Raw genomic sequence first — 27392 nt, 5'->3', positions numbered from 1 at the left:
TAAACCTACACAGAATATAAACAAAAAATTTCTGTTATCCAATTAGGCATATGGCAATACTTTCCAGTGTAATCAGCTTGGATTCCACTGCCTCTACTACAATAGAACCTATGGACTTCCAAGAGGATCTTTGCAATTTAGGTTGGAAGGTTAATGCATATATAAATGTTATCATGAAATTACTTGTTAATTCCACATTTACTAAAGGTACACATCAGTGTAGTCATTATGATTTTGCATAAAATTGGGTTTTGGGAGTTCTTAGCTAGGAAGGCTCATGTTTCCCACTATAGTTTGTAAGAAACTAATTACACCAACCTTAAATATAATTTGTCACGTATTTATCATTGCAAAGCTACCAGGAAGCCAGGAAGCCTTGGGAAGAACCATGGAGATGCAGTGTGAGTGGCAGGTCAAAGGCAAGCTTTGATGTGCACAGCCCAGCACATCTCTCTGCTCAGCTAGCCTGTCACCAGGATCATCCTGTGTAATGAGACAGATTTGGGTCCTCAGCTCACAGTGCTCCTTATCACTGCTGAGGGATTAGGCTGTAATCTTCTCCTGTAATTGTAGAAATGATAGCGTGCTCCCTGCTCCCTGCTTTCCAGAGCACACAGCTTTGGAGGAGCCATGTGGTATTTTCACGCTCCTGCCAAGCTACACAGTGGTTCCCCTCTCACCCACCAAACCATTTATCCTTACTCTTGTTTGCAAGCAGTCATTCCCATCAGACCCAACACCACTTTTGTAGCTTTCTAATATTTTTTTTAGTAGTCCTGCCTCCCACTTTCTTCTTTTATATATTGATTAAACCAAGCAGTGAGAGCTCCCTAAATTACTGTATGGGAGATTAGTCTCGGTGGGCTGATAAACCCCAGAGCACAGCCACAAGACCCAAGCAGTCAAAAAAAGGCCAAACACCAACAAGAAGCCTCAGAGACAAAAGCAGAAGAAAGAAAAAGCACTGATGGATAAAGAGATCCCACAGAAGTCCAAAATGTGTCTCCAGAGACAGACAGGGTGGGAATAAACTGAGGGCTACCAGGTGGCACGTGAAAGGAGGAGACAAAGTGGGATTGCCTATCAGCCATCAATGCTGAAAGATGTGGGAACATTTCCCTGTACAGACCACACTGGTCAGGAAAGGAGAGTGGAAATGACACTGAAGAGATGCAACTGAGAGTACCTGTTGTATCAGGGGGGTCTAATGAAGAAAGAAACACTCTCCTTAAAAGCTACTTTTAAAGATAATTTCTTTGCTAAAGGATCTTCCCAGCTTGGTTTAGTGAAGTTTCAACACATTTACGTTAGCTCCCAGTTCTAATTCTAGCTTTACAATTTTAGTTTCACCTTAATCTGAACACAGAAAATGGTTCAGCCTGGGACAAAGCTGCTATTAACTTTTATACCCCAAAACTCACACATTTCTCCCCAAGAAATTGTTTGAAGGTTTCCCAAACAAAAATTTCAACTAGCTTCATGTCAGTGTAATCCCACAGATGAAATCAGGAGCTATTTCTTTGCCTACACAATATGTACTGAAGAAGAAATAAAATGTAACCCTAAGAATCAAAATACTTCATTATTTTTTCTTCAAAGCTTCTTGACATGGTTAACTGTTTAAGTAACAATGATTGTGTCTCCATCATGTAACTTCCTAAACTGGTAAAAGATAATTGCAGTCACAACACAGTAGCTCATAGCACATATGTGTATGTTAGGGAGACTTCAAATTGTTGAGCAGTCTGGAAGATTATGATAATCTAGTGTGACCTCCTGTGTGAGACAGACAAGAGCATTTCAATGGTAATATTACAAGGGAGAAAAAATATTCTTCCCTGCACCATAAGCAACCACTATCAACCCAATTATCAACCCAGAATATTACTATCTTCAGGTTTTAAAGGCCCAGCTTTGCCCTCCTCTGCCCACATCTAATCTATGATAAACCACATAAATCTTTGAATTGAGGTCTCTGAACCTGACTAGTCCTCAACATTAAAAAAACATATTAATTTCCAGCAACCTAAACTTGGATATCACAATCACTTGCCTCAAAGGAGAAACTGCTTCTTTGCTGATTGGAAATGATGAAACAACAGATGGATCTGGGGTTTCTGGAGAAAGTTCTTTATGTTTTCTTCAGAAAGCAAACAATGTCACTCCCACCTACTATTTCAATAAACAACATATTAAATACTGTGGAGACTGCTCTATTTTTCTATTGAAAATGGTAGATTTTAAAATATAGTTGCTTTTTTAAACTACTAAATAATTTTTAAGCTTATCATTTACATGCTAAATGCTTTTTGGAAGAAGCCAGCTTTTTCATGTCTCACTGCAAAGTAGAGACAGGAAAAGTTTATGTAGTTCTTAGTCCTGGGAGCCATCAGTACATCATAGATTGAGCATTCATATAAAATTGCATTTGAAAGCCATTGCCATTTTCCCTTCACTGTTTATTTTTTACTGTGACTTCAAAGACACTGCACAAAAGCATAATCTGTTATGAAACATTCAGAATGGGTTTTTTTTCTTTCTCCAATATATATATATACAAGCTTAGGAAATAGCAAAAAAATCCAGCAAATTGAGACTTTTCTTTAAAATATTTTTAAATTAACACTGTGACACAACTGACCCTACAGTTTACCCACAGAAAGCTAAAAAGAAAAAAAAAAAAAAATCAGAGATGGCAGCACTTTTTCTCTAACACAGATGGAGGCATGCTCAAGATAGAACATCAGATCTCCTCAGGCATGATATTTGAGAATTTGTATTGATGAGCAAAACAAAGTAGCTCCAACTCTACATGACTGTTTTTGCATCACTTCAGCTTTTGCATTTTTCCAGCCTGTAGGCTTGGAGTTTCTTTTGCATACAGAACACTCATGTCACCAGTTTAATTGTTGGTTATCTTACAGTGACAGAATGGCCAAAGTAACACATCAAGAGCTGGAGAATGACCTTTGGCAAGTTAAAAAAGGCCATGTTGTTTTTTTCTGTCATACATCACATTACTTTAATATCTGTCTCAATAAAACATCAACTGGAACAGACTTAGTCTACAAATGTAGATACATATTTAGGGAAAAATATAGACATTCTTTGAAAATGCACAGAGGTATTTAGGCTCTTAAAATTTTACTTAATTGTCATTCTTAAATACTTAGTTGCAATTAAATGCGACCTGTATACTTTGGCCAGTGAGTTTGCCATGATCTCCCAATGATGTGATACAAACATTTATTTTACAGCAAGGTAATAGCTTGACCATCCCAGAAATTTTACATTGCTAATTTCTTTCTGTCTTGCTTACTCCTGTAATCAGTACAGTGGGAAAGGAGAAACAGCAGTACAAATTCTTCCAGAAAAGAGAATCTTTCAGTGCCTTTTGCACAAGGTATGAAATACTTGTGCCAGCCATGATCTTCCCTTTGAAAGTCTGAGGTTGAACTGTGGTGTTATTCAGAAATGCAAAGCCCTTCTCAAATTATCCCTCAGTACAGTTTTAAATAAAATGCTCTTTACCTTACATTCTTTCATTTACAAGCAAATGTATGCCTACTGACTGACACTCAAATGCCCAGACCACTCATGCTCTACATGCTTTATAACAAAAACAAGTACCATGAGAGGTTATTACGAAGAAAATACTGAATTCTGGCCCAAGCAGACAAATTAGCATTTAAACATGCTACTGCAAGTGCAGTGCAGTTGGTGTCCCATACGACTCCTATCTGTTTTTGTACCTTCACCACAGATTCCTTGATAGGGTCACTGAGTTCCTCCAATTCTAGGAATGCAATTCTTACTATTATTTGTAAGGATATAAAAAATGCTACCAAATAACAAACTGCAGAGGGTATAGCTGTCAATTACTTGCACAAATTTAGAAAGGATTATTTTTAAAATGTTTGTCCTTAGCACAGCTGCTACTGCTGAGGGCTACAGAAGAACCTGAAATACATGATAATTTTGCAAAGCCTTTTACTACAATTCTGCTTTTGAGACATGGTAAGTAACTGGTTGCATAAAATACCTTGACCAGCATTCTGGTTTTAAGGAAGATGCTATTAACTGAGTGGAAAAGTAGGTTGACATAAGCTTAAAGGAAACAGGTTTTCAGCCCAAGAAACACAGAGGCTTTGGACTAAATGCTTCACTTTATAAAAAATGTCACCCAATTTAGAAATGGCTGTTTAAAACAATTTATCTGCTGAGGCTTTTCTTTCTTAAAATGTATATGATTCAGCATTTAATACCAGGGCTGAGCAAAGTTGAAGGTGATACAAGAAGCAGTAAAAGCTGCTTAATAGCCACCACTGCCTTATGTCATTGACTCCCACCGACTTCCATCTATTACTCATTACTCAAAGTTAACCTGTTCCAGTAATTGTGTTGCCACCGATGTCCTCTGTACAATCAAGTACTTGTTACTCTGGGCTGCAGAAGGTAAATTACATTGGACTTACCAAATCCAAAAGCACTGGAACCACCAACACTCTGGGAAGCCTGAACACTGGTAGATGTGTAGAGCCCAGTTACCAGTAAGCCATCAAAGAAGGTACTTGTTGAAATAGTCACTGAAATGAGAGAGATAAAATATGTGTAAATATTATGGTTAAGATCCTGTACATGCTCTGTGAGCAGGCTCTTGCTCTTGAATGACATCCCATCATACAGTCCAGTGAATCCATCTGAATTCCCCCAATATTTAGGCCACTTTTACTTTCAGTTGGTGCTTGGGTAGTTGCCTTTGCCAGAAGAATAAACTATGGTATATTCATGAAATGCACAATGAGTTGTTAGGAAATAACACACTGGAATAGATGTCTTGTAAGCAATTGTCCATACATTAAACTGTAGTAAAAGCAATGAAATAACCAGGATTGCTGTACTGCTCTATCCGGATCTAAACAGAGTGCCAAGGTACAGTTATCATGCTTAGTATAGTGTGATACATTAAAGTTACATGGCAATCTGAGACATTACAAATTGTGTGTATTTAAATAGCTCAGGAATGCACTTTTAAGAGATTCTTAAGTAATAGCAGAAAACATCCAAATAGCAACTACAAGTAACATTGGAATCTATACATTCTTCATTAGAATTGACAATTGTTGCAATATTTATTCAATTTTTGTGTGCATTAATTTTCATATTTTTTACTTTGGTATGTTTGCCAAGGTAACCCACAAGGGAAGCCAGTTGATATAACATTTTTGGATTTCAGCAAAGCTTTTGATACTGTCTTTCAGGATCCTTCTGGACAGGATGTCCAGTACATGGCAGGATAAACACATCACTGACTCACAGGTCGGGCACAAAGGGTTAAAGTGAATGGGGTGACATCAGAGTGGGGACCTGTCACTAGTGGGGTTCCACAGGACTCCATCCTGTGCTCTTCCACATCTTCATTAACTTTTTGGGCACAGGACTGGAAGGGATACTGAGTCCAGAGACGATACCAAACAGGGAGGAGCTGTTGACTCTTTCTAAGGCAGAGAGGCCCCACACAGAGACCTCGACAAATCAGAGGGCTGGGCAGCCACCAACCATATGAAGCTTAATTTAACAAATGAAAAAAACTCTTTCTGCTGAAGAAGAGTCTTATGACTTGTAGCCTCATACACTGAAGATGCATCCAGACCTCACACAGTTACCACACTCATTCTGCTTCATGCTTCAATCCTTCCTATTCCTTTAATTTGGGAACAATACTTGTCAGGGGTTTCTGATAAACTCTGATCACTTCCTAAATCACTTTCTACTTCCCTACATTTCCCTCTTTTGCTGGGGACATCATGAGCCAGGCCAGGAAATTGAAGCAAGGTACTCTGAGGTGACTGCTAGGACATTCATTGATGATACACTTTCAAAAGAGAAACTGGTGAATTTCCTCAGTCCTAATAGTCAGTGTTTCCTCTGTGGTACATATTTGGCTTAAAATTAGTGTTTAATATTTAAAAATACATTCAAATGTTGTCAGTAGCTTAATTTACTTTGAGCAGAGGAACAGTATTTACCATGTTTCATTTATTATTCAACTCTTCATATTTAATTATCTTCTTTTCTTTGATTATTCAATACTACACTGAATAAACCCTGAATCCAACTTTTCTGCTCCCATGACTCCAAATTTCAGTGTTTTGCAATAGACACTTCCCTGGATTCAGATGCAGGTTCAGAGCCATATGTTCAGTTTTTAAGAACAGGCTACTTCTGATAGATGTTAAAAGAACAGCAAAAGACTCTAGATTTTTTTTTTTTTAAATAAAAGATGTATTAGGGAGAGTAAAATAAAATCAAACAAGCAAACAATGATTTTTTTTTCTGCATTTGATGATGAACTGGTGAATAATACATGACCTTTTCTTCCCATTATGCCTTTAAACCAACAAAGAAGAAAAACATATGTTGAAAAGTATGCCTATGTGTTATTTTTGAAGACTTGGCAAAAGAGTCAGTGAAAAGCACTGATAGAAGGGCACTGGGCCAGTACTTTTCTGCCATTTTGTTTCCCTGTGGGGAAGCATCTTATTCTTTACTGGATAGGATATAATGCAAAAGCCTACTGTGAACAGGTGACCAGTTTCTCTGTGGGAAAGAAGTGATATTTCACAATGCCTGTATTTGACTTTGGACATATTTGTGTGATTGTCAACCCTCATTTTACATAAGCATCTAATAGGTCAATTTTTATTGTTGAAAAATTTCCAACACAGTATGGCTCCCTCATTAAGCCTCTGGGAAACTGCACAAGGCCTCTGGCACATTTTTTAAAAACAGAGGACTAGGCTGTTATTACACACGTGTCATACATTTCAGAATAATTCCATAGTTCTTCAAGAGAAAAAAAAAAAATAATCACGACATTCTCAGTGATGATTTTTTTTTCCTACCCACTGGTGAAATACATCAAATTCTCATGAAATGAAAGAAAACACACACTATGCCAAGCGATAATGACCAAGAACAGGAAAGCTGTGCTATTGCACAGCCCAGCAATAGGACTGTGATTTTATATAGGGGCTAGGGCTTGTTACTGTGGGGTCCTAAATTCCGCTTCCAAAAGCACAAGAAGTTTCCCTCCATCAGGCTTTGTTTGTGCCTTCACAGTGGCTCATGCCATGTTGTAGTTGATGTCAAATATCTGGCACTACAGAAGCAAGGACCAATGCCATGACCCAGTGGGACTTTGGAAAACACCTGGAAGGACACAGGGCAGCCAGGGCTGGGCAGGCAAGGGGGGCTCTGGCACTGCCCCAACGCAGCCCCACAACACCCAAGGGACAGCACAGCAGCAGGTGTCATCTACCAGCCTGAGCAGCCCTGCTCCATCCTCCACAAGACCCTTCTTTGGGAGCAGAATTTGGTGAGTGAAGCAGTGAGGAGGCCTTCCTGGGGACCCTGCCAGCCCACAGAAGCAGCCCCCCTTGCCAGCCCTCCCGGCTGCTGCCCAGGACAGGCAGGGATCCCCGGCTCTGCCCGTCTCACCCTCAGCCAGCAATGGGAGCACATAACCCAAGGTGCAGATGTAGGCAGGAAGCCCTCAATTGCTCTGAAATAGTCCAGTAGGAGGGACTGAGAACATATTCCCAAGAAATGCATGAGGGCTGCATTTTGGAACAACCTAGTGATCAGACAATATCACATTGCAAATTTTAGAGGCAAAGGTGGTAACTACTTTAAGAGCTGCTCAACACTTCTATTTTCACTTCCTGAGATATTTGCCAATTTTTACCCCCTTGGACTATTTGGAGTGGTTTGTTTTTCATGGTGTCTCCCTCAGACTGATTTAATTATTCAAGGAAGAAGGAATTTCAGTCAAAACATTTCATTTCTGAGATGAAGTTAGAGGAGAATATGTTGCCCTGGATGAAAAATTCCACTGTCCTTTGCTTTCATCAACTCTTCTGCTCTGAAGTGTGAGAGTGTTCCTCCAAGTTAGGACAAATTATATTTTTTATATATATATATATATATATATATATATATATATATATATACATACATATAAAAAAAAAAAGTAAATCAGAGTTCACATATGCTCAACAGAGACATTTTCATTTTTAGTATCTAAATATTTCTGCAGACTCTGTCCTCACTTAGTACTCTTAGAGCACTCTGACTAATAAAAGCTCGCTGAAAAAAGTTCCATGAAAAATATTTCAGTTCAGCTTTGTTGGAGCAGAAGTGCTTTGTGGAGATATCATTTTTTGATGATGTTTTGATCTGGAAAGTTTCTCAGTGTTTTAAAGTAGGAAGTCATATCTGCTGGTTGGAGAGAAAGGGGAAAGAGAGTGAACTTTATCAAAAGTCTAAGCCTTCTTTGAGAATACATCAATTCATCAAAATCCCACTTCTCAAAACACTGAGATCTGAAATGTCACAAAAACAAAGTTACTCCAAAAGTTTGACCAATACCATCACCAAAATCTTAAATTTAGGAGACAAAATAGTAGACCTGAGGGAAAAAGTGAACTAGGATGGAAGGTGACTGGAACCAGTACAGAGAATAGGGAAATTTTTGGAGAAAAGAATGGCATGTGACGGAGAAAGTAGCCAAGAGAAGGTGATGAAAAGCAAATGGGACCTGCACCTGTAGCCTGGAAACCCGAGAAAGGTTCAGTATGAAGAATTCACACAACAGCTGGGAAGAGAGACCAGGTGTAAAACCCAAGAGCAAAGTGTGAGTCAGCTTCACATGCTGGTCATCAGCCACAAAACCAGTCCACTGTCTACTCTTAGTCCACCTTTTAAAAGTGAACAGTGTTTGCATGATGGGTATGAAATATTCCTGTCCACAAAACACATGGATAGGAATACATGGGTGAGTGAATAACTCCAGTTTCTTTTGTAAAAGCCTTGGAAATGGTTCCATGAAAAACAAATCATATTGGGGCTGGGAAACACCATGGAGGGATCCTCTGGGCTGCTTTGCCCTACCTTTCTTTCTGTACAATGACTGTGGTCACAAAATGTGTTTCTGAGAATCATGAGGCCCTCAGTTCAATTTGCTACCAAAAATCACAGGGAGCTGCTGACTGCAACTCCTGCACACTCAGCACATACCTGCTGCTGTGCTCGGTTGCTAACAAGGCTGGTTTGGCAGGCACACAGGCTGGCCTCATCCTGCAGAGGCCACCATCTCTGGGAAGCTTTGGTGTTCTTTCCTTGGGAAGGGAGGGGATGCAGCAGCCTTTTCTGGAGAAGCCTTTCATTTTGCACAACAAGTTTCTTTGTGAGCCCTGGCACTGGTGCTTCCCGTGGGACAAGGAACAGCAGAGCCTCTGGCAATGCCAGGAGCTGACATGTCTCGAGGAGGAAGCAGGTCAGGAAGAGGGAAGCTGGCAAAGATGCTGCTGAAAATATACCACAGGTGGAGGTAGCAGCATAACAAGAAAGACAAAATGGGTTTTGGACTGTAGTTATAGTCAAACATTTTTAAGAATTTAATGCTATACTTATAATTTTCACTGTTTTCCAGTACTGTATGCCACATATACTGCATACTGATATAGAAATCTATTAATCAGCGTAAGTAATTGCTTAAAACTTACCTTACATTCTCTTGAGGGACTGATCTACTCTCCAAAAAGCTGTATTTTGATTGTTATTCAAAATACCCAAAATATAGCAAATGCATCTAAACTGTAAAAGTAGAGAAGATGCCAGGTGGAAGAAGGGGATCATCTCAAGAGACATCTGCCTCTGACAGGTCTTACCTATTTTGGCTATTCTTCAGCACCAGCTGAATGTCACTAAGAGGGCAGAAGGATACAGAAATCCCACAGAATTTGCAGCTGCTGTCGATGACAATCACAGAGTACAAGACAGAATTGATAAAGACAAAGATCTTTGATGCCCCACACACTTAAGTGAGGCAAGACATAGCCACAGTATAAAACTGCACTTCTGCATACTATAGAGAAAATAGAAAATAATTCTGGTATGCAAAATGGAATCACCACAGACAGTGGACTTACTGAAATGAGGCTTTCTTGCAGCAAGGCAATGACAGGCACTTTTTAAGGTTCTTCTCAAGGTCAAAGCCAGTTCCCTATAACACTGTAATATTGCATCATCACACACCTGAGTCATGGCTGGAAACCATCCTCTTTGGAAATAAATTATTTATACTGACATAATGTTTTTGGGGTTTTTTTTGGCTTCACTCCTAAAAAAAAATACCAGCATCTGCAAGTCAGGTGTGCAATGGCACTGTTCAGAGAGGCCTCTGTCCCTTCACAGTGCTGCAGCGTCCTGCAGAAGGAATAAAGACAAACATCACTCAGCAAAGGCTGTCAGCACCATGCTAATTCACGGAGTATGCTGAATGGAAAGGGACCCAGCTCCCAACACTGCACAGCACCATGCCCAAGAATCACACCTGTGCTTGAGAGCATTGCCCAAAACACTTCTTGAACTCTGTCAGGCTGCTGCTGTGACCACTGCCCTGGGGAGCCTGTTCCAGCTCCAAACCACCCTCCGGGGGGAAAAATCTTTTCCTGATATTGAACCTAAAGCTCCCTCAACGCAACTTCAGGCCACTCCCTCAGATCCTGTCACTGGTCACCACAGAGGAGATCAGTGCCTGCCCCTCCCCTTCCCCTCATGAGGAAGTAGTAGACTGCTATGTCTCCCCTCAGTCTCCTCAACACAGAAGATGCTCTTTGTCCCTTCCCAAATTTGTTCCCTTTTTTGGCAATGGAACCTTTCTGCCACCCTCATACAATGCCAAACACAAGTGACCCATCCAAGCACGTAATGCTCTCAAGGCACAGATAATATCAAGTCCAAATCCTTAAAATACCAGACCACTCCTGAAATGCCAACTACAGATTAAATTGCTAGTAAGAAGAGAATAAACCCTGATGCCTTATTTAAAGGCAACTGTTAAGACACCACAGCGATTAGAAATCTATAAATACTCAGGTAGAGTTTTAGAGGTATGCTTTCCAAATCGTGTGCTCATAAATGTACTTGTAAGTGAATGGTGGAGAATACATTGTTATAAGAATCCAGAAAGTGTATAAACTGAATTGTACTCAGAACCTTATTACTAAAAAAGAAACGTTTAAAAGACTAGTGAAAAGCATGTTAACATCTAACTAATTTTTCCGGCTTGCAGACATACTTTGCTTTCAAAAGAACATAAAATCAAGAAATTCATAATTATACGGCTACTTAAAGTATGAACACCAGACAGACATGCAGGAACAGTATGAATCACAGGTCTACACATCATTCTGCAACAAAAGCAGAAAACCCACAGGATTCTTACTCATACTTGTTTTGATTTTCCCCAAGTAGGTGGAAGAAAGCAGAAAAAAGACATTTCAGCATGGTTAAGTAAACAGACTTGCAGTCTTACAACTGCAAGCATTCTCACTTAGGTATTGGTTTTCTGAAGCCCACAACCAAAGCATTTAATTCAAAATAACACACTAGTGAGCTTTTCTTGAAGTTCCTGTACAGAACTGTACATCTCTAACCTATGATGCCCTCACCAGTAATTCCATTTAGCAATTACTCTTGGATGGAGGGGGGTAAAAATGCACAAGTTTTGAACTTTGTACTAAACAAAAAAAATCTTTCTACTAGACTTAAAAATCTGACCTTGCTTTGTGTTACAGTATAGTTTCAGTTCTTCTGCCCCATGCTCCATCAAATCTCTGTGTCTTTATAGCTTTTCAAATACTTTCCTAAATTGGTAATGAGAAACAGAGAACTGAAAATAGATTGCAGATGTGTGGCAAGATGTCTGTAACATGATATCCAGAGACATCATTTGTCATTGATGCAGAGTAGCCTATCAGCCTTGTGAAAGAGCTATTTGCAGAGACATTACTTATATTTTTGAAAGTTCATAGCAAGAAGATGACAATGACATCAGCAGCAATATAAAAATGTTTATTCTTATATTCCTAAACTATAAGGAATTGGTCATATTTGTTTACATGGCCCAAGATGCTTCAGAGCTCCCATCTCAGTAAAAGTGAGGAGTCCCATGATTAAACCTGTAACAGATTTCCAATGTGAGACCCAAGGGTCTGACTTCCTATGTATCAAAATCCCTAACTTAAATACATTTCTGACCATATTCAAAGCCACCAGAAACTTGGCCACATTGAGCAGAGAGGTGCTTTGTTCCAGCTGGCATCACCAAACACGTTGGCACAGCCCAGAGACCTGACAGAGGAGAGGTAAGACTGGCTGCTGTCATAGCTGCCTGCTTATAACAGATGGGCAATTAAGGCTCTCACCTAGGTAAGAGGATTGAAATCTGAGTTTCCCAACAAAATATTGGTTCAAAATACTTTAAACTCCAGTGCCTGTGTGGTCCAGCCAGTGTCCCTTAGCTGCAGGAATTGCATTTTGTATGGGAAAAAGGGAATACCAGCTGGCACAGAGAGAGGCATGTCCTCTCTTCCTTTTGGGGCAGCCTTCTTGGAAGGAGGAGATGGAGGTTTCAGTCAGTGGCCCAGTGATTATGTGCTACTGCTATATAAAGCTCCAGAGAACATCACATCTATTTATGTCACCCCATTTAGGCTGTAAATCTCACCCTAATGTTGATGTTTAAAACAGACCAGATGAATCACACTCCAGAAATGTCTGATTCTCCTCACTGACTATAAAGGGAGCCCAGACTGTAAAGCTCAGCTGTAGATGTCAACACTGAAGGTGGCTAAACTGAGATTCCCACCAAGAGCCATTCACACAGAGTAACTTAATTATCCAATTTCTGTTAAAATGCCCAACCATCGCCCACATCAGAGGGAACTGAGCAGGAATTAAGCATCCCAGAACTCAGAGCTCACCCGAGGACATCCCAGACAATGACTATCTTTATATTCTTTCTTGTGTTATGCCAAACACACCACTAATGCTTAGCAACTTAGCAAGCCCTTGTAGTACCAAAAAACTCCAAAGGGTATCAGCAAATGTCTGTTATTCCATTTGATAATTCACAGAGGCCTGAATAGTATTAATAGAGTTTAAGCAGTAAACACAATAACCTGCATATGAAACAAAATGTGTTTCACTAAACTGTGCATCAGCTATGCCTCTAAAAAATTAACCACTGAATTAAATTGTGTGCCCTAGCCAAAACAAGAATAATCATCAAAATACATTTCCTGTAATGATTGACAAGGACAGTTATTTATAGTTTTAGCTTAAGAAACACAAACCAAATCATACTATTTATTGAAATGCACCTTTGGGCAACAGAATATTGTAAACGTGAGAGGTATCAGCATAACACAAAAGACAGTAAAATATGCTTTAAAAGTATTTACTTTTGGTTAGACTCAAATGATTGTGCAATGTACTTTGCCAGTGGTAGTATTTCTCCTATCCAAAGTCCCAGGAAAAGATGGGAGGAGATGATGACCATGCCCAGACCTCACCAGCTACACAGGGCATGAAACAAGCCTGGTCACTGGTGTATGTTGGAACTGTTTTGTCCCCTTATTCAGCAACCTCCATTCTCCTTATTAAGTTTTGAAGCCAAATTCTGTCATGCTTCTACAAAAAGCACCAACATAAATTCTTTCTTAAAAACAGATAAAATGTTATTGTGATTGTCTTTTTATCACTCTAAACCTGAGAATACTGACCCCCATTTTGAAGCCTAACCTGATTTTTCATGCCTTTTAAGTTTATGTGAGGTTGCCTGTTTGATACCCATACATGAAAATTTCATATTGTTGGCTATGCTCTCAATAAATTATTTAGAAGATTTGAATATTTCTGCACTGTGTGGATTTTCAGAAGAGTTTGGTAAATCCTTTTATTCTGCTGTCCTCAAAAGACAAACAACCTCTCAATACCCAGTTAACAAGAGCATTAAAAGAGAAAATGAAGAATGGCTTGAAAAGAGAGCAAGTATAATTATCTACTAGGAAGTTATTATAACTAAGAAATATCTAAACATTTGCAAGAACTTTTGTCTCAATTCCAGCTAAGGAAGCACACCCTCTAAAACCAGATCGCTGAACATGTTTACCTCAGGCTAAAATAACACAAATCCTCTTACAGACACTTGAATTATGATGAGCAAATATCATGAAATGCAGGAGTTCAAGTGATGCTGGAGAACAAGGAAGCATCTGGCTGCCCACAGCCTGAAAAGGTGCACTGTTCACTGGGTGAAAAACTGAATGGCTGAGCCCAAAGAGTTGTGGCCAGCTACAAGTGGTGTTCCCCAGGCCCAGTACTGGGACCATTCCTTTTTAGTGTCTTTATCAATGACCAGGGAGAGGGGATCAAATTAACCCACAGTCAGTTTATACTTTTACAGCTCCAGGTGAAAAGGAGCTCCACCATTCATTTACATCATGTTTTTCCTTATTTTTAAGTTTTCTCTTAATTCTTATATTTTCAAAGAAGTGTTATATATATATATATCACTTATAGATAACTTTCACAACTCTCTCAACTATCCTTTTTCCAAAATTAAGGAAATTTACATTAGTGTCCTATTAAAAAGGAAAATGTTCTCTCTGTCCTCATCATCGTCTAGTTTTACTATATTGATTTGGAGCAGAGGCAACCGGATGCATCCATGACGCAGAAATCGGAGTATAATGTTGTATTGAACACCCAGTGGTAAAAATTCTGCCAGTTGTTTCAGTTTTCACTCCTTTCCTCATAATTCCTAAGGTTCAATGTGATTTTTTTAACTCATGCTTAGCATTGAGGTGATATATTTCAAAATTCACTCCCAGTATCCCAAATTCACTCCCAAATAATCCCAAAATTCCACATATTCTGTATTATTTTTGCCTCTGTTCCCAACCACCATCAACTTCATTTTTCAGTAACACAGCATTTAATTTTACTACCTTGAGCAACACGGTATTTGGTGCTGTTACCTTCCTAATAAGTTCTATTATCATTTTGACCACTTTTAACTTCAGGCATCAAGCCATGACACTTCTTCCTCATCAGCCACAGTCCTCCTTCCTCAGAGTGGATTCCTCGTGGGATATAATTCAAGTGAAAGCTGGCATAGTCTAATAGCTAAGATAATGAACAAGAGTGAGCAATAAAGTTTCTGATTCCATTTATCTTTAATATATTAGTTCCTGTCTTCCTTAAACCAGAGCTTAACAAGATTGCTTAATGGACTGCAGAAACGAGACCTTAAATAACCTGGTAATTTGCAGTCTAAACATGTTGGGCATCCAATATAGCAGCTGCACAAGGGACATACAGGTGTTTTTTTAATACCAGACTTGGGATTCATCTGCCTGGCTGTGAGTATGCAGAACATCATCCTCCTCACCCAAACTGCTCATCTCAGAGTCTTCTCTGTACAACAGATGTGCCCAGCAGAGTCAGCAGAGTCTGAGCTGCAGCCTGTCCAGACTCAAAGCTGTTCTCAAGTCAGCCTCTGGGAGGGCTGGCTATAGACTCTTGGGAGCAAGGGGCAAGAGTGCACAAGTGTCCTGATTAGAAGGGAGAAAATAAAGAGAATTAGCATGGAAAAGTGAAGACTGAAATGCACTGAAAGTTGCTGAGAACCATGAACAGAAGGAAGAGGACCAAAATACATCATACTGTATTATTATGGGAACGGACACGAGTTCAAAAATGTGATTTAATTTTGTATGTATGATTCATGCAACAAAATAATTCTGCTTAAGTACAGTCCCTCATTTAGTTGGTGGAGAATGCTAGTAAAAAAAACTGACACAACCCCCATCTATAAACTGGAACAATACTACTAAATAGCCTAGAGATTGATTGACATTTTAAGTTAAAGAATGGATCAAAGAAGGATTTATATGGGAAAATATAGTGGGATTTATACTAAATATAAAGCAATATTTGTATTCAATTCTGGCATATGAATGGCTGAGCTATAACAAATATTAATGCAATCCTCTGATCATACACTCTATGTTAATTCTGCAAGGTCAGATCAATTAAAACTACCTTTTTCCAAAGGTTTAAATCAGAACATGGAAAATAATCTGAAAAAATAAGAAAAACATTCACTAGTCCTCTGCCATATATAAACACCTACCGAAAATTGATTCAAAAGAATGAAAATAATGTGCTTAAAAAATAAAATTCCTAAAGTAAGAGTAATATTAAAGCTCAGTGGCATCTGTTTGTCTCATCTTTATGGTTATGTGGCTAAATGGGTCAGAGGCAGAGATGGGGACAGTCAGACAATACATATGCTTATTCTTTACAGTGTAATTCTTCACAGTGGGGTTTGTAAAGGCTGAGCATCCCAAATAACTGAGCTACCTCAGGCAGGGTGTGGCTGTAGGTACATCACTTCAGCAAGAGCTGTTGGTTCTTTGTGTTAGGATTGTTATAATGGTCAACTACTGAACAAGAAAGACAGAGGGCTGGAACAGCAGCACTGTGGCAGGTTGTGATTATGAAACATTTGACAGGACTCTGGGGGAAAATCCTCAAAGCACTTTCTCTCTATTTTGCTTGGGCTAAGTGTTGAGTCTGCATATAAAAAAAGGTTCCTTCTAGACTCCTGTCTAGACAGGTAACAGATACTTTACCACCTCTAAATGTTCACAAAAAAATCTGAGTCCAACATTCTGACCAGGCAACCAGCCAAACCACGCACACACTGAAAAATACAACTGCAGCACAGTAACTTGTGTTGAACTTGTCATTATCAGCTAGTTGCTTGTTAAATACTTTATAAATACAGCAAATTCCCAAGTGGTCACTTTCTGTTCTTAAAAATAAAAAAAAAGGGGGAACAGCACAGTTCTTGTCCCTGGTGTACATAACTATCCCAGATAACACCAGTACAAATTCCCCTAGCAAATAATGGATTTTTAACAAATCACTTCATGTCCTCTTTCCATTCTGAAATTCCTTCTGCTCTGCACATCCCAGTGAAAGTGATAAGTATTCACAGCCATGTCCCTGCTATGACTCATATCTTGTTAGAACAAAAAGAGGCACTTGGCTCTCCGGAAAATAAATCCCACAGCCGCCTGCCTTGGATTGCTGCAAGCCTACAGCTCCCTGGCTTGTGCACTGCTGTGTCACAGAGGTCTTCACGTCCCTCAGGAGACAATTACTAAGAAGCACCTCCAGAATAGGTGAGGTTCTGCATATTATAATAGGAGGGGGAAAGGGCTAAAATGGCAAATATATTTATAAAGGCTCAAAAAGCACAGTTACTCTGCAGGAAAGTCAGTCACCTGACAAGCTAAGCTGTGCAAATAGCACAGCCACTCTCCTAGACAAGAGGTTATTAGCAATAGGAAGAACTAAAATAATTGCCAGAATAGCTTGTATTGGTATCCTCAGCAAGAAGCCAAGCTAGCCAAGAGCCATGATAGCTAGCAGATCTCTGCCAGAAAAAACAATGAAGAGGTTTTTTTATCTTCCTAACATTTCTTCATCAGTTTGCCAATGAAAATTTTAAGTGTGAAACAGAGAAACTAAACAGCCCCCCTGGAAAACTCCCCAATAAACTAAATTAAACAAACAAGGGCAACGTTAATCAAGTCTATTTGATCCAAACACCACTGACTGGACAAGGCACAATATAACACCCAGTTAAATCCACAGACCTCAGCTGGTCATTCTGTCTCCTGTTCTGTGGCATGTCTTTACATCACTGAATGAATATTGCTACCAAATAAGCCCCCGGTAACACCAGACACTATAATAACATAGGCCAGAAATGCAAGCGTACCAGCTGGTCAACATCTTACCTAAATGCTGAAATTCTTCTTCCAAACCCCTGTTCCAGTGCAAATTAGACAGACACTTCTGTCAGATTCCTCTCAGGAATTACTACGGTCAAGGCAGAATTGCCACCACTGTGCTGTGGTGGGGATAAACCTCAACATCCTTTCCCACAGAATAACCAGGGGGAGAAAATACCCCAGGTATTTTCACCAGCAGATACCTACACTTGCAAAAACAAAAATTCTGAGCAACCAGTGAAAAGAAACATGTGCCTAAATATGGACGAGGAACATTTAACATTCTGTTCCAGCTCCTGGCTCAACAAGTAACATCACTGTCAATCTGCAATGCCTTGAATAGGAGAAAATATGATAAACTCTTTGCGTAGGAGACTCTACATTGGTTTTACTGCAGCTGTGTGAAGTTGGACTCCCTGAGAAGTCAAACATTTTGAGAAAAAATGGCAGAAATCTCTGGTTCACCCTCAGTGTTTTCCTCTAATTCAGAAATTAAAGCACAGAGGAATGGCCAAACACTAACAAATGTAGTCACACCACCTCATATATCATACAGATATAGCTATGAAGAAATTAGGCATAAATAAATATAAATACCGTGCTTCTGGGGAATATATATTCAATATTGTCTTCCACTTCTGTCTTTTAAATCTCACAGTTGGGGATTTAGTCAAAGAATGACTCTGACATCTGTCTAAGTGCATAAGTAAGAAGAATGAGATAAGCAGAGTGCAGAAAGAGGGGTCTGGATATGAGTGTGGTCCCTGCATCAACTGGGATGAACTGTACACTGAATTTTCAAAATATGCAATAGGCAGCAGTCAGCAAGCATGGAGAGAAACACATTTAAAAATTCTTAAAACACACAAAGAGTGTTTTAGGAATCCACCTCTGTACATCCTTCACCATATTAGTTCAGGAGGAAATGCATTTTCCCACCTAAAATCTTAAGAAACTTTGAATTTGCCATTTTGCTAAATAAACTTTTTCAATAAACAATGGAAATAGTGCATTGCCAATAGTATTTGAACATTTGTTGTTATCTTGAATATGAAAACAGGGAATAATGAATGGCTTTTAGGAGGCTGAAATGCCTAGAAATTCATAAACAATACAATATTCTTATTATGCCATTTTCAATGAAAATCAAATACTTTGATCTTCTCCAGTATCATTTCAGCTTGAAATTGAATATTTCAGTTCATTTTGTTAAACTGTAATAAAAAAAACCCTATTTTAATCTAAATCAAGATTTTAATGTCCTTTCCAAACACTTTGTGCCACTTGCTCCCTCCACCTCAGGGGCAGAACTTCACTGTGCTCCATCTTTTACAACCTAGTTAATACATCCAACTTCCCAATAGAGTAAAGGCAATAAGATCCTAATCACTGACTTTGTGATACTGCATACCAAAAAAATACAATTTAATCTTGAAAAATGCAATTTAAATCTGAAGGTTTATTCTGATTTCTTATTATTTTTCTTTTAATTTTGTTAATAAAGTTTTCTTTATACCCCTTAAAGTTTGAGCCTGCTTTGCTCTCCTCCTAACCCTTATCTTGCAGAAAATAAGTAAATAATTCTAGTGCATGCACTGGCGTTGGGTCAGGACTAGACCCACTTCAAGGTGACAAAGAATAATGTGAATTTCATAGTCAATTAAATGAACTTGAAAGCAAAAGTAAAAAAAAAATAAATTAATTTGAGTCAAACTTCCCTATGCAAAATTTTGTTTAACAAATTAAAAAAAAAAAAATCAAGAAAAATGGTAGGTTTTTTTTCCAAGTAAGGTTCTCATTCTGCAAAAGCTGCATTTTCTATTATAAATCATTCCTGCTGGAACTCTTTTTATTCCATTTCCTAGAGAGCAAAGGGGCACTTTGCCTCTGCTTAAGCATATTGTAATGCCTTCTCATGACTTTTTTTTCTCTTTCACATCTGACATATTTTTCCTTATTGCTAACTCTGAAATAAACATGACTAAACACAGTTTTCCTGTTAGCTCACATACAAAAGTAGTTTGGGTAATGTATTCATTTTGCTGTTTATATTATCCTGTCAAAAACAGGGAGAACTTGGCAGTTCCTCAAGCCTTGAAGAACAAAGTCAAAAAGAAACCAAGCCAGCATTAGGCAGCATCTCTGAGCACACTAGCATAGAGCATAGCAGGACTTGTCTCAGAGTTCAGGATGAGATCTACCTCGAAGATCCCTCAGATAAAAAGGTCATTTTATACATAATATAATTTATGCCTATTTTAGACTTCCACTTTCTCACTCCAGGACAACTTCCATGTCCCACATCTTTGTAATGAGACAGAGTATGCTCCTTTTCATTCTCACAGGTCTCCAAGGACAAGGAGAAATATGTGCTATAAAGACATATTATATCTAACTATCTCAGGAAGTCAGACAGCAAAAAATTCAAGCCATTTAAGTCAAGAAAACACTCTTGGAATCGATATTTTTGGATGCACTACAGGGCATTAACCTGTACCATGTTGAGCTCATCCTCTTCTCTGTTAAACTTGAAGTTTGCTTTTTGCAGCAACCACAATTCTGCTTCTTACTGTGGAGAAGCACTCTTCAAAAGGAAAAAGCACTGCATCAAAGCAAGATTTCTGCCTTGGACCACAGCAAATTGCTTGGCAGTCCTTTTATTATATTCTAGGCATTCTCAGGCAGCTGGGCCTCATTACAAGCAATGGTGCTTCAGCCATTAGCTTCAGAGAGATCAGGATAAAGCACTAAACGCAATGAAGATCATTTAAAACATGTTAAGGAGGAAAATTAACTAGTATGGAGCATTGCTAATGCTGTGTGCTAAACATGCTTCCTGGTGAGTGCTGCAAAACCATATCTACGTTGGCACAGGTGCTCCTACAGAGCTTTTGTCTTTCTTCCAGCCTGGTGGGCTCCTTCAGAGCACTGTTTAAGTTTTGGGGAACGAAATTATGGTGAAGAATTTTTCTGTATAGGATTTGCTGATTTGTTTGTTGAGAGTTTTAATAGCACTAGTGTTGTAAATTAATAAAGATAAATGATGCTGGCATTTGGGCATATGACCAGATTTAGAGCTAAGTCTCAGATAGATCTGTAGCCTTCCATAGAGATCTTTATGTTCCATACAGCACCAGTAAACACAAGAGGCTGTCTCACCACTGCAGTTGGGTGTTTTGGTCCAAACTTGTGGTTCAGCAGCCGCATGCCAGTCAGGACTATCCCTTCTCCCCCAGAGACACTGACACTCATTGTTCAGCTTTTTAGTGTAATTTGTTCATTGTGGACCAACACAGCTATAACCTGGTCCAAGTTTAACCTCAGACTGGATCCACGACTTGCATAGTCCAATCCTCCCCCAAATATTTCTGCTTTTCTAAGGAAATGCATAAATGTTGCAAATACAAAATTTCAGCTTTCATCCTACAGAGGTTGTACAAATTTTAACTGAACCATATTTTTTGAAAGGTACACTTAAAAAGAACTTTAACAGCTGCTCTCAGACTTTAGGTGATTAATTTTGAAGTAGGTTCTATAAAAGAATGAACAATAACAGCCAAAGGTTGAGGCATTAATATTAACCTGTAATAAAAGGAATGATGTTTAAACCATTTCTAGAAATAAAAGATGAGTACCTGGTCCTAGAGTGCTGGAGAAGCACATAGCTTAAATTATATCCAATCAGGCAAAATACAGATATTAAACATTTATGAGCAGCTCTGATATATTCTGAATTAATCAGTTCTGCACATTTAAATGTTTTAATATTTAATGCTGCTACCTCAACAGTCCTGAAGAAATATTAAACTTTTGTATAGTCCTTTAAAAGGAATAGCAAGAGATTTTACTACACACAAAATCTGAATTGTGGCTGTAGGTTTTGTGCTGTGCTGTATTTTGTGGATAACCATGATTATAATGCATTGAAGTACAACTGAAATTCTGAACATTTTACCACAGATAAAACAGAAATAAGGGCAGTAATAACACAAATAACAATTATTAAGCCAGGGGTAAGTACATGTCCAATCTGATTAAGTCTCCTAGGCATGATGGATTACTCATGAAGGCTTACTAATATCATATTTTCGTGAAATCTCTCAGATGAGTGTAAATGGCATGCTAAAGGCATTTTAGACATTGCAGGGTATTAATGTTAGTGTGTTAGTAAACTAAATCTTCTCCAAAACACCAGCTGTGGTAAGCAAAAATTATATATAGATAGAGAAATTTAGCTCAAATGCCCTCACTGTAAAAAGCAAGCACTCTGAAATTTTTTTTTGCTGCTGTGAATAATGATAAATTCAAATACAAGAACTGTATACTAATTTATGAGTAATTTTAAAATAGTGTTTAAAAGCATATTGAAGTTGAAAATGAGGACATAAAGACCTTTTTTAGAAGAGTGAATCACATATGATGCTGATTCCATTATTAAAATCTTGCTTTGATTGTAAACATATTTCTGAGATTCTCTGCTTTATTACCTCTGAATAAAGTAAAAATTACTTTAAAAATTCCTAGATAAAACACTACAACAACAAACCAAAAAACTGTCAAGGTTTGATGGAAATTTAAGAGGACAACACACAGCATAAAGTCTCTGTTATGACCATGTGCTCCTTTCCATATCCCTTTGACTGATGGTTTGGAGTTCAGACCCTGCAACACCTGAACTCCTGCCCATCTCTTTGCCCCTTGTCACTCAGTGTAAATTCAATAAATTGCTCTCATTCTGCATGGCTTTGCCTGCATTTTCACTGCAGACCACAAAACTGAATTTATCAGTGGTATTAAGTTTATAGCATGGCAATTTCAAAGAGAACAATAGCAATTATAACTGAAGAGATAGCACATAAAAATCAGAATATGTATGCTGTGAGACCAAAACACTTGCTCAGCTGATTGGAAGGCCCTGTGATAACCAAAAAGGCTCTCTCATGTTGCTCAAGGAAATCACTCAGAGGTCATCTGATCTCCCAATACATCCAAGGAAACAAACATACTTTAGATTAAGGAGGAGATAATCAAAGGAAAAAAATGGGAGTTACCAATTTCTTTTCTTACTGCCAGTGATTCGTATGATCCTGAGAAATCTCAGCTGGATCTACTATCAATGGAGAGGCATTACAACCATTGAATCAAAAAGGTGCAAATAACAGACAAGTTGCAAGACATGCCAGTGACCCTCGGTCAAGAGTTCAGAAGGAGTTTAAAACAAAAACAAAATGATGAACAAAAGCTGGCAAAATATAATTCCTAGAAACTTTTGAGTTTTGCCAAAAAAGTCAGGGAGTCCTTTGCAGATAGATGTAATTCTTATTGAGATAGCCATGGCAGACTTGGGGAATTTTCAGGGCAGAATGGTGAATTAATTAACCAATTAAGCAGCCTGACCTCACTGCACAGACCAAGTTTCTCACAAAAAGAGGATAGGGGAAAATTTGGACTAACTTGAAATATGCTAAGAGAATCTCTAACATAGGCCTCAACAAATGAGCAATCACATTGAGAAAGAGATTAAAGAATTACAAAAAAACCACCAAATTATTACAGAACACAGGTACCTACACAAGTGAACTTGGACTTGCAGAACAATATCAGAAAAAGGAAGTTTGTAACATGGACTACAAATGGAAGGATAGTGGAGACTGGTTTGGACATCACTATTTTCTCAGCAGACACAGGAAAAAAGCTAAGAGGTGAATCTCTAATTGGGTTTGTATGTGCTGACAAGGTTGGGGAGACAACTTGTCCCCTTGAAATGTAGGAAAATGGGTTTTGATTGAAAGTGATGGAAATTTGAGGAAGAGATTCAGACAATTACAGAATTACACAGTCTTCTACCTTCTTCAGATTTAATAATGGCAAACCCCCCACAAAACCCTTATAAGACAACAACTTTGTATGTAATACATTAAATATTAAATGCACTGAGATGTAGCTTCTCAAGATCCTGACCATTGTAAGTGGTGCTCTGGTGCCCCCCTGGGCAGAAACACAAAGGCAGCAAGAAAGGACAAAGAGTCACTCACACCCCTCCAGAGGCCCCAGATCTCAGAGGAATCTTAGCTGCTAAAATTTCAGTGCATTTGAGACAGCAGTCCATCCATTTGCAAACTGTTACTAAAAAGCTACAGATATATAAGATAATAATGAAAATAAAGATGGGAACTGTGGTTGTAAAGGTCAAATGTGAGATGCATGCAATGGAAGTGTGGAAAAGCTGAAAGGACAAAGAAGAGTCTCTGCTCAGTGATTTTACATTTAAGCAAGGAGCAGCAAATTGTTCTTTATGAGCGTTAGGATTCCCTCTCTAAACCAACAGTCATAAATGAGAAATTATGTTGCAATGGCTCACACCACATGGATAAGCTGTAGAGAAGGAGAAGTGTGGGGAATCCACTTTCTCTGTGGTGCAGAGAGCTAAATGGAGATAATTAAAGGCTTATTACCTTTTATCATGGGTAAGCACTACAGATGTTACACCAGGTTCATTGTGCTCTTCCCAAACTGACCTGAAGATTGGTAAACAGCCAGTAGAAGCAGATCTAGGTGGCAATGAAAGCACAGCTTTATCATATACACTAATCCTCACCAATTTACATCGATGGATGCTGCTTTTTGTGTGAGGGGTGAAACAAGCAGTTTCCCCTGCCCAGTTGCTGTATCTAGGGGATATCTTAAGGCAGGGGTTGGTAGAAATTAAATTAAAGGAGAATGGAAAGTGACTAATGTGAGATATAGATATATAGATAAATACATATATAGATATATGATAAATATGGAAATTAATACCACATGCAAGCACATACTAGCACAACAAAGACATACCTAAATTATTCCGGTGATTTATGTATAACTAAGTCTTCTCTTGCTTGTGAAACAAATTCCTTCAAACTTGTCACAGATATCATCATAAAGTGGAGGAAGCCTGTAGGTCCCAGCAGGCAGTCTCTGAGTTACACACATGCAGAACCACACAAGTTTAAACTACTGATCTGAAACCTGATTTTCTTTCTTTTAATTTTTTTAAGTGAAAATATTTTTCAAATTAGCCAGTAATTAGAAATAGAAATACATAAATCTGCCAAACATCTGTGCACCATTTTAATGAAAACAAACCTTTAATAAACATTGATCTAAAAGGTAAAGCTGTTGGAAAGTTATAAGCAAATGTAACAAGACATTTGAAATGAAAAAGTCTTCAAGTTACAGCTAGAGCACTGTGTAGATTCTTCTGTGCTATGGGGGGTCTAGGAAATAATACCAGAAACAAAATTGTAAAACATATTGGGATGGCAGGTGCTGCAGTTCATTGTTATGCTAAGAAACTCCTAACAATTGTCTATAGCAATTGCAGCTGTCTTTCTTTTACCAATGTATAATAATTATCCATCTGATTAGCAAATGTAACCACCTGCAGTTAACTGGTTTACTGGTGTAACTACTTGCAAGGATGGAATGCCTTTCAGAATCAGGCAAGTTAGTGCTAAAACTAAAGTGCCCTGTCAACATTTCATACTGAAAGAGTGTGTCAAGTGGCTTGGGACTATCTGCACTTTGGTACAAGTGCTTAGAAAATGGTTTTTATAAGATGTAAAAAATGTCCTAAAAACAGTTTCAACAGATTTTAAAAGACCAGGTAGCTCAGACACTGTTCTATGAAGGAAAACTATTACAACCACATTTTTATTACTACTGCCACTACAGGCACCTAGGAATCTCAGCAAACACATTTAAATATATACAGCCATCATATGTGGTCAAGTTTTCATCCTCTCTCTCTCCTCTTGCCTCAATAGTTGTAATCTTGTTTCTTATATGAAAAAGCTGCTCCTCTTCAGTATTCTTCACCTGCGCCTGCAAAACTCTACTCATGCCCAGGGCATTTGACAGCTGTGTAAAATATTATTTCTTTTCATTAGCATAAGTCATCATGGTAAAGGATGAGGAGGGTAGATTTTCTATCTGAACTCTCAAATTTTTATGGCAATTTCATTGGGGTGGCCTTGTTCTTCCATTTAATTTGACCAGACAACAAAATATTTTAAAATATATTCAGTTTATGTTAGTGTCCTCCTATGAGATACAGAAGTAAAACTGTTACACTTTTGGACACAAATTTTCATTAATCTCTTTAATAGCTCTTTTTCTGTATTTCTGGCTCAAGGTAATTTGTAGATAACACAAATCTTCCTCTTTCCTTGTCCCAGCTTTGCTTTCTGTATGTTCCATCAGAACAGACTCACTTTGAAACCTGCAATTCTATTTATCTACCTTCGTAGCTTCCTTTTAAATCTGAACATGAGGTTTTTTCACTCCTTTTCTGCTTCCTCTCATTTAAGAGAAAGCAGCCCATCAAGGAACATTTGGGTAAGTCTCATTTCCATATGGAAAACAGCATAACAGAATCACAAGTGTGTTTCCCCAACATGTCTCTCACTAACTGTTGATCCTACTAGCTGATTTCAACCAAACACAACCAAAAGGTAAACATCTGGAAACTACTGCTTCTCTAAATCCTCTGAAAAATCAGTACCCTGAGAAAGGTGCCCCTTCATTCCCCTCCCTGTTTGGTCATTCCAGGGCTCTAAGTCTTCAAGCATCCATATAGAAATATCTAAAATCTGAATTTTGCAAAGATTTGAGCACCAAGATTCCATTAAATTCATCTGCACTCAAATGTGCTGGAAACCCTTGAATACCTCATCAGCACATGCAATAGGTATTTAGAATCTGAGGCAGCCCACATCAAGCCTGACATCTTGGAAACTGAGGGCAGTTCCTGTAGGAACAGCAAAGGAGGCTGAACCACAGATTTGAGCAAGGTTAAATCAGAAAAGGATAACTAAAGACAGAAGTGCTCAGCACTATGCAAGCACTAAGCAAAGGAGTTCTCTGCCCCAAACCAATCACCTCCATGGCTGGGCTGGTCTCTTTGTCACCTTTGACATTTTATGTGCTTTCTCTAGTTAATTTCTTTTCAACAATTGAAAAATGCCTTTTGAAATTTAATGTGCAACAAATATAATAATGTGTTTATTAATTTTAACAATTGGGGATACATTTAAAGCAAGATTTTACCAATGCAAATTTTCTATTCAGAATGTAATTATAAAAGTAAGGAAATATGTCTAAACACTAAATTTTTCAAAGACCATGGACAAATATATATATAATCATCTGACAATGATTCATAGCACAAAACTATTTTAAAAAAACTGTAATTTTTATGGTTCACATTCTTGGGATTTCTGTTCACAATTAAGCCTTACTGCTTCCATCAAATCTGCAGGCTTATTTGTGTAAATCATTGTTGCAAAGTCACATGGCAAGTCTGCTAAGAATCTGAAATTTTGCAACGAACAGGGAATTTGAAAATTTTTTCTTAGGAATTTTTGGGAGGTCTTTAAAGGAGAGAGAGGAGTTGATAGTTTGAGCATCTGATCTTCTCGGCACCTTTTCCAACTTGTCCTCTCGTTGAACCAACACAGCTCTCTTTTCCTGTTTTCTCTTCCTGAGTGAACACCTTTCTTGCCTTCCAAGAAGAGGCAGCATTGGGAAGCCCTGTGCTCCCAAATCCCAGCTGCCTGCCAGGATGGAGCCCTGTGTCCCCAGCTGCCTGCCAGGATGGAGCCCTGTGTCCCCAGCTGCCTGCCAGGATGGAGCAGG

General features: G+C 38.5%; 1 protein-coding gene across 1 annotated transcript in view; it reads right to left on the bottom strand.

Annotated features, from left to right (window-relative positions):
- RELN (reelin) overlaps positions 1-27392 on the bottom strand; it is a 271094-nt gene that overhangs the window by 224321 nt on the left and 19381 nt on the right. The window contains exon 2 of the mRNA XM_014255169.2: positions 4476-4586. Within this exon, the coding sequence (XP_014110644.2) occupies positions 4476-4586 (111 nt within the window). The remainder of the gene's footprint in view (positions 1-4475; positions 4587-27392) is intronic.

The sequence above is a fragment of the Pseudopodoces humilis genome, chromosome 5 (assembly GCF_049639895.1).
Source record: "Pseudopodoces humilis isolate 2021_Gansu_Grassland_sample_001 chromosome 5, ASM4963989v1, whole genome shotgun sequence".
Classification (NCBI taxonomy): domain Eukaryota; kingdom Metazoa; phylum Chordata; class Aves; order Passeriformes; family Paridae; genus Pseudopodoces; species Pseudopodoces humilis.
This window is presented reverse-complemented; position numbering and strand designations above follow the sequence as displayed.